Genomic DNA, 13,426 nt, shown 5'->3' on the forward strand with positions numbered 1-13,426 from the left:
TCACTTGAAACTGACAGCAAACAATTTGTATCAGGTGCTTCGACATTCTAGGAAGACAGAAACATTGTTACTACCCCACATACCATTGTGCTGTGCAAATTAGGAGACAGCCTAAAGCATCTGTGTGAATCGTCGTACAATGGCAACCGGCCAGTGAACTCTGAGTCGTTGTTGTAGGTGTAAATGCCTTGAGTTTCTGATCAGCGAACGATCTAGATACAAGAAGAAACGAGCATGGAACTGAACTGCTGCGCATGCGTTGATGCTAATTCCTGTCCTTATTTCCGGTGCCGTACCGTACCGTACCACACTCCTCCCCATTCTATAGAAAAAGGTCTAGGTTTGAATACTTCCAGTTTTAAGGGCAGACTAACGCCGCTCAAAGTCATCCAAGTTGAGGTACAATTTTTTCCTTTTAGTCTATAATTAAGACAATAAATGCTCCGCTTACGCTGAGGCAACTTCCTTAAATTTACATGTCGTCGATAAGCATGGACAAACAAAGCTCCGCTAAACGCTGAACTTTTCTGCAACCTTATTCTATAGAGAGTACAAATCCTGTCCATTGCGAGTAGTCAGCCTCATTGTTTCCGGTAATGAAGTACCTCTGTGTTTGCTGACCACATCACCAATGTCTCCCAGAAAAGCTGGTGTGCTTGCTTTGGCTGCATTCTTTTTGAAGTAAGGGGCATCTGTCTCCAGCAGAAGTCTGTTGTCAGGGACCCTTTGGAGGGCAGCAACCTGATACTTGTCGAAATATGTTACTCGGTCGCTAAATCCAAAGTAACAGTTAGGAAATGCCTCTAACCAGCCAACGACCTGTTCCACAGTTCCCCCAAAAGAGTGTAGGTGGATCTTCTGCGTAGGGGCTGTATTAGCCTTCATTATTTGAAGACATTTGGCGCTTACCTCCCCAGCATGTTGGTCTGTTCCATCCCGCATATGTAGAATAACTGGGCGAACCGGCATGCTAAATTGAAGTAAACGCACCATGGTCTTCTCCTGCAGATCCCAAGACATTTCTGGCTCCGTCCTGTCAAGCCCTATCTCTCCAAGTGCAACAACATTGCAGGACATAAGGAAGCTTAATAGTTTCTGATAGGCAGAATCAGAGAGGAGGTGGCATTTCTTTGGATGAACTCCCACGGCAGAACCAAACCCTTTTTCACTTGGCAGCTTTTCTGGAAATGTCTCCGGGTCACAGAAGACCATAACTCCACCAATTACTTTCACGGATGTTTTTGGAAGAACTCCAACTGACGCCTTGATAAGGTCGGCTACCGCCTCCCTTGGATTTCCATATAGGACCTTGCTCAGCCTATCTGCATGAAAATGAGAGTCAAATGCTTCCAGGTCATTAGACGGGCTGGCCATTGAAAAATTGTCTTCAAAGCCCACACTGTCCACAACCCGGAAATCTTCCTCGCTGCACTCCACTGTGATGGGGTTACTTGTGTTACCCTGCTTGAATAACAGGCGTTCCTCTTCGGTGACATGGTTTAACAGCACTAACAAGACTCTCCAGTGAAACAACAATGCTTCACAGTTGATTGGCACTAACGAAAACCTTCTAGGCTGTCTCCACCGTTGCCTTCTGCAGGCTTTCTCTAGCCATTTGAAATCTGTATCTGGCACAAATGTGTCCACTGACATGGCTCTTTGACTGTCCACCCACCTTAACAAATCACTAAAGGTAGCCTTCTCTCCCAGAACCTTGCATTTAAGAAACATCAGCAACTCTATCCTCTTGTTGTGAAGAGAGCTATCAGCTAATGCATTCTCCTGGAAAGCCTTTGGAAGATGCTTCTCCATAGCGTGGCGTCTTATGTTGCGAAACATACTCTTGCAGCTTGCAATTACACAACTCTTCAAGCGCACTTTTCCACGACTTGCCTCTTGTGGGGGACTAGATCCTCTTTTTTGTCTTTTCCTGTCCAAAGTAGCCCTCAGATCTGATTGTGCCACTAGAGACCGAGATAGTTCTCTGTCAACCAGTGGTGGCATTTCTACAGGTAGACCCCTAGGAGACCGTAAATCCCTGTCCCCTGGAGCCTGGAAGTTGGACTCGTCAATAACCTCCCTGAGGTTGTCAATAACTTCCTCTGTGTGAGCAGTGGACCGGGCATCAGCATTCCTGTCCTCAGGCTCCTCGTCCGATATTATTATCGGCTCAGGCACTGTTAACAGTGCATATGTCTCTTCCTGCTTGACTGTCACTGTCAAACCGGGTTCCGTTGTGGGCTCCTGTTTGACAGTGACCACCTCCTCATGCACGACTTGTAATGACGGATCTGTACCCAAGCGTACATCTTTAGTCATTGTGCAAGAGGGGATGGCACTTGTTTGCTGTCGGCGAGTTGGTGGGCGGTAATCAATATTCTCCTTCATCCACTTGTCGCTCTGATGAAGAGAAACACACGCCCTGAACTCCTTCATCCACCCGATCTTCTTCTTTTCCTTAGCCAACTTATATTGGCCAAGAAGAGTCTGTTGGATCTTGTCGTTTTGTTTAGCCGACAGAAATGTGTGAAGACGCGTAACCAATTCCCTTGGGGACGCCCACAGTCTGCCTTGGTCGTTCCAGGTCAATACTTCCTCCAGGGGCGTCTGGAGTTTCACCAGATTTGGTGGCTGGTGAAACTGTTTCCATGGTCTGCGCGGACTTCTCCTTGGCGAGTCTGAACTTGAAGACGTCGGTGTTTGTGAACCCTCCGCCATTTTCTGGAAAGTAAAGAATAATATAAGTAATATACATAGGCAATGTCAAACACTGCCCACCCTGTATTAATCCCTCATGGCTCTTGTGCATTTTGGACAGATGTACTCCTCTATGTCTTTGACATCATCTTCCGTGAGGTTGACACATTCGCCATGAAACCATTCATCGCAGGTATCACATTGCACCATAAACTGGCCAGTGTCTGGCCCGTTACAGATGCAAAATAACTCTACCGCTGACTGATCCTCCTGCTTGGAGAGCTCTGACGACGTCAGCTGTCTTTGAACCCTCTTAACCCAAGCAGGTAAAGCCGTTATTTTGCAGGGCTTCATCCTGTCGTGATTTGTCGTCACTGATTCTCTTTGCAATCTTATCTTATATAGATAAGGAGAAATTCTGACCTCCACAACCGCTGGCCCTTTCCAAGGGGGACCAAGTTTACGACTTTGTCCTTTAACTGTTGCAGCATTCAAAATGTATACAACATCCCCAACCTCAAATTGTCTCTTGTGAAGTTTCACGTCATAGTGTCTTTTCATGGTCTCGACACTAGTTTTCAATGTTCCACGAGCGGCTTCATGAGCAGACCCTAGACTGTTCTGGAGACGTGTCACATAATGGTCAGAATCCAGGACTTCCTCATACATACTGGGGAAGATGAGGTCAGCAGGCATATTAACCTCTCTTCCAAGCATCATCATGTTCGGTGTATAACCCGTATGACGGTTTACACTTGCCCTCAGTGCTCCTGCTATTTGTGGAAGCAGCCTATCCCATGAGCCTTGATTTTTTCCCACAAAGCATCTAACGGCGTCCATCAGGGTCCGGTTATATCGTTCCACCTGACCATTGGCTGACGGCCGATAAGCTGTTGTCCGGCTTTTATGAATCTGCAGCAAATCACAGACCGAAGAAAAGAGCTTACTTTCGAAATTACTTCCTCTGTCTGTAAAGATCTGCAGAGGGCAACCAAACCTGGAGAAGAAACCATTCACTACTGCTTGAGCTGTCTCCTCCGCTGTTTGTGATGGTAGTGGGAAGCACTCAACCCATTTTGTAAACTGATCGACTACCATCAGTACATATTCATTTCCCCTGACAGTTTTTGGAAGTGGTCCCAAGAAATCTAAATGAACACGCTCCAAAGGTGCTCCAGCATGAAATTTGGACATTTCCCATTTAGCCTTTCGAACTGGCTTCTTCCATTTATTGCATGCCGGACAGGTCGCTACGTACTGCTTTACATCTTTGGAAACGCCATGCCAATAATACTTTCTCTTAACTCTTGCTAATGTCCGGTCCTCCCCTTGATGACCAGATGCAGGAATGCTATGACACAAGGACAGGACTTCATCTTTAAGGGTGTCTGGTATAACCAAGCGAGTTGTGCTAGATTTTAGATCTTTCTTCCAGACTAGTCCATTCTTTAACATGAAACAATCACGGTTGACCCAATAAAACTTGGCTTTCAGTCCAGCTATAAATAACTCTCCTTCCGCTGGTTCGGCTTTAGTGCCCAGCCATATGACTAAGAACTTCATATTAGGGTCATCGCCTTGGGCCTTTTGCAACCTTTGAATTTGAAAATCCCAAGCTTTCGGAGTAGGGTCAGTCTGGTCAGTAGTTACCTCCTGAACCTTGTCAATTGTAAGGACCAGCCCAGCTTGTCCTGGCTCTAGCTGTGTCTCAGTGTCATTGGTGTACAGATCTACATCTTTAAACATTTGTAGGTCATGCTCTTCCACTTCAGCATTACATATTTTACGGCCGAGAGACACAACATCATCCACAGTCTCCTCGAAACCTCGCCATTCCTTGTGTGCTTTGGCACAATATTTACAACCTCCACAAGGCAAATCCTCAAGCCTAGTGTCTGCTTTATATTCCGTACAAGGGGAGATTGATGATGAGATCCTTGACAGAGCATCAGCATTTGCATGTTGTTTCCCAGGTCTATGAACTAAGACCATATCATACAGGCTAAGCTCCTCCAACCACCTAGCTATTTGTCCCTGAGGCTCCTTGAAGTGTAGTAACCATGTCAAACTGCTATGGTCAGTTCTAACCTTAAATGGTTTCCCCAGGAGATAATGTCTGAATTGACGGGTAAACCTCACAACTGCTAATAGTTCCTTCCGGGTAGTGCAATAACGTCTTTGCTGCGGGGTAAGGGCATAGGAACCGTAAGAAATAACTCTTTCTGTTCCCTCCTGCTGTTGATATAATACCCCGCTTACCGCTACATTCGATGCATCCGTATCCAGTATGAACAGATCTGTGGTATTAGGAAGACCAAGTACTGGTGGGTTTGTTAGTGCATCCTTTAAATCATTGAATGACTTCTCTTGAGCTTCAGTCCAGACAAATGGTTTTTTCCCTGTAATGTTATACAGTGCAGAGGCCCTAAGAGCATAGTCTGGTATGAATGACCTATGATAGTTAGTTAAACCCAAGAAACTTTCAACTTCCCTGGTACATGTCGGTCTGGCCCATTTGCTAACGGCATCAATATCAGCCTTTCCAATCTCTATCCCATCAGGCCCGACCATACGTCCCAGAAACTCGACCTTTGTCCGAAAAAGAACACACTTCTTCGGTTTCAACTTAAGCTGGTAAATCCGGAATCTGGTAAACACATCTCTCAAATTTCTAAGATGATCACCAAAGTTTTTCCCCAAAGCCATCAAGTCATCCAAGAAAGAGAGCACGGTGTTCCAATTTAAACCATGAAGGACTAGGTTCATTGCCCTTGCATAGGTAGCTGGTGCATTACAGAGACCGAAAGCCATCCGTACAAACTCATAAAGACCGTATTTTGTGATAACTGCTGTCTTTTTTCTGTCCTCTGGTTTTACACGGATCTGCCAGTAGGCCGAATTTGCATCTAACTTCGAGAACCATTTATGTCCTGCCAGCATATCCATGCAGTCTTCTATCAGCGGAAGTGGATAAACATCTTTTACAGTAACCGCATTAAGAGCTCTGTAATCCACACACCAGCGGACATTCCCATCCTTCTTTCTCACCAGCACCGGAGCAGAAGCCCAATCTGATGCTGAAGGTTCTATGACGCCAGCTTTAAGCATTTTTTGCAAGTGCGCCTCTTCTTCGGCAGCAAATCCCATTGGTGTGCGTCGCATTCTCTGTTTCACAGGTTTGGCATCACTTGTGTCAATACTGTGTTCCACAGCTGTGAAATTTCCCAAGTCAAATTCGTCTTTAGCAAATACATCTTCGAATTCGATCAACAATTCCTTGACCCTTCGCTGCTGTTCATCATCTAGATGTGTGATCGATCTCTCAAACAGGTCTAAAAGATGTGCAGGCAAATTCTTGGAAGAGTCTGAACCACCTATGTCTGCTGAAACTTTACAGACAATAAGCTGTTCATTCATATCATTTGGCACCGGTTGAACAACATTAACCTCCTGGGCGACGGCTATTTGCTGGCCAGCTTTCAGTTTGAGATGAAAGTCATTCAAATTTATTAAGCAAACCACAGGATTGGTGCCTCCTTCATGTAGGGTGCGTGCAATCAGAAGTTCACCATTATCCATTGACTCTAGACAATAGGCATTCTCTTGATAACTTACGTCACATGCGAGTCTTGTGATGGAGTTTGGTGGAATTGTGGAAGATTTGCAAACTTTCACAGCTGAAATTTGAATATCCCCTTCCGGCTTTAATTCATTGATTATGCTTGTCCCTAATCGCAAATATTCTTCCGGCAAGTTGATTAAAGCTTCCGCTTTCCTGAGAAAATCCAGGCCCAACAACATGTCATCATGTATTGGAAAAATATAAAAGTCTTCCCGGTATTTGTTTTCTTTAATGGTTATATCAAAGGGACCAGCAACAAATCCTTTCATTGTTAACTGTCTGCCGGCTGTACGTAAGTTGACATCCTTGATTTTACTTGGTCTGTCAGATAATTCATGGTAAACTTTGTCCGAAAGAAGTGTTACCTCTGCAGCTGTGTCAACAACAGCCTTCAGACTTAATCCATTAACTTGCACCGGAACACGGAACATCGAGTCTGACTTTATCCTGCATACTGATAAAGTCTCAGTTACAGTGTCCTGTACAATATCACCAGTATCTTCTTCTCCCTTACTTCCCTCATTGCGATCCGCCACAAACTGATCGCTTTCAGCTGAAGTAATGGTTTCCCCTTCCCTGTCTTGATGAAAAGGATGATCCGCCATGTGCTGATCATCTTCAGCCATCAATTCCCAAGTCACTTGTTGATCCGCTTTAAGCTGATCAATTGGAAATAGGCCTTCATCAGTAGAGGTCGAATTTAGGCCTTTTCGCCCGACCCCTGCAAGTTTAAATCCTCAAGATCATCCCCACTGTCTGCATTTTCGAGGAATTGGACCTTTTTATCCTCTGTTGTTAGCTTTTCCTGTTCTTTAATCTCCGTTTTAGGCCTTTCTTGGTTTTGTAATTGAGGACAATCACGACGGTAATGATTGCCTTTGCATGCGAAACATTCCACCTGTCCACGTGATCTTGGAGATGTGGACCGGCCTCGTTCAACACGTTTGCATAAAAAATCAAGCTTTGATAATATTCTTTCCAATTTCTTGTCCATATCCCCTACCTTGCTTTCCAGCTGATCAAGTCTGGAATTGACAACAGAGGGTTTGACAACATTGCTTATCTGAGGATCTTCTTGGCTGATTTGTCTCACTGTTCTCTGCTTGCCATGCATAGCACTATGGGTATGGATAGCCCACTTCACCTGGTCAATTGCCTGATCCATAGACTTTGGTCTAGCGTTTGCTGCTATTTCACCAGCCTCTTTATCCGCACACCCATGGCAAAAGCGAAGAACCGCTTGTGACCACATGTAGTCCTCGGGCAGGTTTCGAAATGCCTCAGTTGCCAAAGATACAATTCGATCCGCCCAATCATGCAGGGATTCAGTTGATGACTGCCTTGCATTGTTGAAACCGACTATAGCTGTTTCGGGCAATTCTGTAAACCCAAACCGCTTTTCGAACCGTCTAACAATGTCGTAATATTCCATGTCCCCGTCACGGTCACACAGGTTGGCATAGAATTCGCTTGCCTTCCCAGTCAAGCATAAACAGAGAGCATCTTTGCTGTCCTTGCCAGACCACCCCTGCGTTTCGGCATACTTAATGAACTTCATAAAGAAGGCCTTCCAATTAGAGGCACCATCATAATTTAGCGTCCTAGGAATATTAATCATTCTTCTAGCAGATCTAGGAGCTTGTATATCTGCTCTAGTATTTGAGGGCTGGTACCTTGGCACTCTCCTCATGTAAATAGGTTCCTCATAATCATCATATGCCTCATCGTCATACTCTGAATAAGAGTAAGATTTATTTGAACGTGATGTTCCTCTGTCCCTTGGGGGACCGTGGAGATCTGCCCTGTTGATTACCTCTGTAATTCTCTCTATTGGACCCTTCTGGTATCTTCTTTCCTCCGCAGGGTAAAAGTCAACCAGGCTAAGGAGTTCCCGAGATATTCGAATGTGGGGGATCGCTTGTAATGTTTCTTCATCGATCAACCCATACTTGTCTCTTATCTCCAAAATTGCATGTGCAGTTTTGTGTCCAATACCCGGCAATGAAGTAAGCTCCTCAAATGATGCTTCATTGATTCTTACTTTGTTGAATGACATTGTGTAGGGTAGGGCAGTGTTATCACAATATTATATAGTTTTATCACAATATTATAGAAATTGTACAATGATTTATGTATGAATGAAGTATTTATATATATTTATCTATATATTTATTGATATTATAATCATAGATGATGAAAAAATGTGAATTATTGCTCAATAAATGACAGGTATTTAATTATAATACAAAATTATTGCAACAAAAAAATGTGATGAATGCAGGGCAGACAAAATTAATAATTTTTATCTTACATAAATACTTTGAACAAGTAAACTTTAATATTAAATTGTCTACTATTATAATGGATAATATTGCCGCTTTGGTAGAACCAGGCAAATTACCAAACAGAGATTTCACAATAAAAATATTTTAATAAAATATTGAATAATGGACTAGCCAATCCGGACCGGTATAACCTGATCAACCACAATGTCTAGTAATTACAACAATAATTATATGCATGAAAACAAATATTATTAATATATATGTGAAATATAGTGTGAACTTAAAGAGGGGTGTAGTGTGGTACTCACTGGGAAGGGTAAAGTGTATATATATATCTCATGGAAAGAGACATTGGTAAACAAGTTACAGAGTTTGAGAAAACATTCACAACTCTTCGACAACAATCAAGCAAATCGTTGATCACTCTGTCGGAAGCACATCCACTTCAAGATGTTATAAGAAATGTTGAAAATCTTTACCAGATCAAAGAAATGAAAGAAAACCCAGTTTTGCCTACAATTATGAAAACTAAAGATTTCATGAATAGGAAACTTACTTTAGAACATGAGGTCAGATTGAATGAGAGTCCACCAAGGTATTGCGTCTGGATTGGAAATTACATTGTTGTATTGGTGGTGTGATGCCTAATTTTAATTTTATTGTTTGATGTATATATACCTATATGCAAGACAAGTATTCAATAAAGGTTACTTACATTCAAGATGCTTGTCGCTGTAAAACCCTGGAAAGTGAACGCTGTCCCCCTTTCGGATGACCACGAACACAAAATCAGTAAGTAAGTTCAAGGAAGTGCTGTCCTCCGAAGGATGACCACACTAACTGTAAGCCTCTGTCAATTAGAACCGTAATACTGTTCTATGTTTGACCGACAGCTATCAGAATTAATATCTGGAAAATAAATATTAATTGTTTCAAATGCTTCACAAAAATTCACAATAATTTAATAGCCTCTAAGACAGATGTCTCAACTAAATTATTTTTGCTGAATCTGTATAGAAAGAGCCAAAGTTGCAACGGTTTCGTAATTATGGAAATCTGATGCAATCCTTAATTAAATCACAAAAAGAACATCAAATCCCTAACAGATGTTCAATTATTATGCTATTAAATGAAGAAATAAATGATATTTTCACTGTAAAGCAAAAATTTATCTATTAAAATGAAATGGATGTGATGACGTAAAACCGCGGGGAAAGTTATGGCCGCACCAGAAATTTCCGCGATAAAAACATCAAATGCACAAATCCGAAATAGCTCGCAGCGCCAGTAAAGCACTTACCCACAAGCTGTGTGAATCGTCGTACAATGGCAACCGGCCAGTGAACTCTGAGTCGTTGTTGTAGGTGTAAATGCCTTGAGTCTGATCAGCGAACGATCTAGATACAAGAAGAAACGAGCATGGAACTGAACTGCTGCGCATGCGTTGATGCTAATTCCTGTCTTATTTCCGGTGCCGTACCGTACCGTACCACAATATTGATAAAGAGATCGAACAACGTGGCAGGGTATGTAAATTAAAGATTCATTTTTATTTCTACACAATTATTTTGTAAATGTATGCAGTTAAACTTTTATTGTTTGTATGCATTCAAATTACGATATTTTCATATTTGATGGCCCAGTCTCATTCTTAATATGTCAATAAGTACATATTATATCATGATATGTTCTAAGAATGAGTTTACTAAGCGCATTCTTATACTAGTTTTTTTATATATGTTATAGACCGTTGGTTATTAAGCTGTCACAACATATTGCTCCGTTATTTAGATACCCGCCTGTTACTTATTGTACAAATAGATGTCATGTGTAACAATATTGCAATGTTTTACACGGTACATATTTCATATATTTATTGTAGTCCGTCTTACCCATGTCTTTATGTAAGTTTATCGTTAGAAGATTTTTTTGTCTTTTACTGAATATTTTATCTTTCTAAAGTAGTACAAAAACCACCATAAAACTGTAAACATAAAAATTGCTAGGTTTTATTGTACACTATTTGATTGATGAAATATTTGCATAAGAAGCCGATATGATAAGGAAAAAGGTTCGTGGGAGAAACGTATTTGTGTGCTGTTCGTGCAAACAGATAAACGACAATGTGAAAATAATATTCTGTTGTTATAGAAAAAGCTAAACAGAATAATACAGAGCATAATCGACAAAGGGATACACTTAATATAATTGAATATGAAAACATGCCATATTTCTTTATGTAGTAGATGCAGGTGCATATGACTAATACTCGAATTTTGAAAACCATAATATATTATCAAAAGACGTGCACACTATTGTAATGTAACACGATAACGCCAAAAATTACCTTTATATTCTTTTAATATCTTGTTAAATATACTCACTGTTCAGCATATTTCAAGACATTAAAATAATAAGGTTATACAGGTACTCATCAATAAGTTATGTTATGTACGTTAAGATCTTTGAAAATTACAAAAATTCAATTAAACAGTTTTTCCTTGAAAAAAGCACAATACCGGTATTTCGATAAAAAGGCGTTAAAGTTAAGATGATGTTTCGTGTACACTTTTATTAATGTATTTCCTAGTTATAAATAGCTCACACGAAAAGTTGTTCTACCATGTCATAATTAAAATTCATTATTATCTTGATAAAATAAACACGCTTTTTGTGCTAAATTAATGACAATAATTTTGTCTAATTATTCCAAGTTCCTTTAGATTAAAATTGCTAACAGACCGACAAAAAATTTTCTATTATACGACTGTGCTATGGTATTTTCATGTTTTGAACAGATTCAGCATTTATATAATGGCAGATTTAACCGAAGTATGACCGAAGGGTTATTCAACATCAGAAGAGAGAATCGGCCCAGACTTTTTCGGTTCAAATAGAAAATAGTCTCGGGGAATAGTACATATGTGTTATGTAAAATGTATAATTGTGTACTAAAACTACGAAATGTAACACTTAATGACAGTGATGATTCGAATTAGCAAGCAAAACATTACAAACAATGGCTATTGAAACTTCAAGGAAGAAGTAATCGAGAGGTAATCGAGTGGTGCTTGGGAATTCGTTAATTAATCAGGTATTTATATACTCACCATTTCCATGTTTTGTATACATTGATTTTAATATTTTCCTGTTTGTATTTGTATCAACATCACAGAATTATTACCTTTATTCCATAAGATTTTAATTAAGATTCTTAACTATTGTTTTAGCTTAGGTACATCTCTTTCATTGCCATGCAAATGTGTGCCATGCATTTTAATAAAAGAATCATAACGATAGCTGAAATTGTTGTAATTCAACTTCTCGAACCTTATATTATTACAATTTTACATTTATTGTACTTTACACAAATAATCTTTAACAAGCATAATAATTTTACGCATGTTATAAGACTTAATAAATTATTTCTAATAATTACATGTATATCCATATGCTTTTAATTGTTAATAATTTGTTATTCTTGCATATAATGATCCTTAAATGTTGTTTTGACTCGTTCGTCCATTTGTCCATGAATAAAAAGTAACATAATAAAATTAAAAGTACATTGTATTAATCCTTGCAATAAATCAAATAAATAAAATGATATCTACTTGAAAACCCCGTTATGCTTAAAGTGTAAGTCACATATATTTCTAAGACCTATTTCACACACAAACATCAGAGGGTAAAAAAAATGAATATATTTCAGATTGCGTATGTGATACATGTACATTTTGTCAGTCCTTTATTGAGTGATAAGTTTCCAATTAAATACATACAGTCATGTGTTTCATTTGTGTCAAGCAATTTGATCGTTTAAAACTTTTGAATAAATGTATGACTAATTTTATTACTTTAAAGAAATGAGAAAAAATGCAATGAAATTGTTCATTTTATTTTTCAGATTTAAGAAGAAAGAAACAGTGATTTGACATTAAACAATCAATAAGATGATACTGGATATTAATATAAAAAGGCGTCAAATAAGGAATAACCATAAAATACGGATAAAACGGATAAAAGATAAGTGATGCATTGGAACAAACGCAAATAATTTTGAATGCGCGCTGAAGACATCAGGCATAAACATTTAACTTTGAAGTTGCTGAAGTGATTTTGGTATTCTCAATTCATCATGTTTCAACTAAAGTTTTTTTGTTTTTCTTTTTTTTTAAGAATCAAACTTGTTACTAGTATTTGATTCCGCTAAAATATAATTCCGGGAAATGTATAAATAATATGTCTTATCAGTGCTTTGAGTTTTGTGTAATATAATATTGCGCAATAGTATCATATTTGATAAGTATGGATTTCTGATACATATTGTGCCATAAACTTCTGTTTGTTCATAATATTTGATATTAAATACTTAAAGGCACGACATGCCTCAAAAATACTGTTAGTTTCATTTATGTTTGGTATCTTGTTACCGTTTTATAAAAAAAGTACGCACTCATTGTCCATATAGAACAATTTTGTGTTTGATATATTTTGGGACATATTGTGCCTTTAACCTTTTTAAAATTTTGATACTAGCTTTTAACATCCAATATCTTTCTTTGATAAACATCTTTTCTTAATATGTTAAATATGTTTCAATGTTCAAATTGATTTTTATTTTTGTTTCTGATTTTCGATATCAGTTAGGAAATTAGACATGAGATCAGAAATCTCCATAAATAATTTATTAGTTATTTTATAATTACATTTGATGAATGTTCAGTAACCTCAACTCAACCTCAACTTTGTCTTATTTATATGTTTAAATAACAATGCAAAAATTTTATGATGAAAATTGAAATTTTAAGCTCTTTCTATG

At 39.1% G+C, this 13,426-nt stretch overlaps 1 protein-coding gene across 1 annotated transcript; it reads right to left on the reverse strand.

Annotated features, from left to right (window-relative positions):
• Nucleotides 1-436: 436 nt before the first annotated feature.
• On the reverse strand, nucleotides 437-10,095 carry LOC132739346 (uncharacterized). Its single transcript, XM_060727044.1, has 3 exons — nucleotides 9,905-10,095; nucleotides 9,320-9,513; nucleotides 437-2,721 (listed from the first exon to the last, which is right to left on the reverse strand). Exon 3 carries the CDS (start codon nucleotides 2,716-2,718, stop codon nucleotides 541-543), a length of 2,178 nt encoding a protein of 725 aa, XP_060583027.1. The 5' UTR covers nucleotides 2,719-2,721; nucleotides 9,320-9,513; nucleotides 9,905-10,095; the 3' UTR covers nucleotides 437-540.
• Nucleotides 10,096-13,426: the final 3,331 nt, after the last annotated feature.

This window comes from Ruditapes philippinarum, unplaced genomic scaffold (genome assembly GCF_026571515.1).
Source record: "Ruditapes philippinarum isolate M1 unplaced genomic scaffold, ASM2657151v2 ctg607_1_1_1_1, whole genome shotgun sequence".
NCBI classification, from domain to species: domain Eukaryota; kingdom Metazoa; phylum Mollusca; class Bivalvia; order Venerida; family Veneridae; genus Ruditapes; species Ruditapes philippinarum.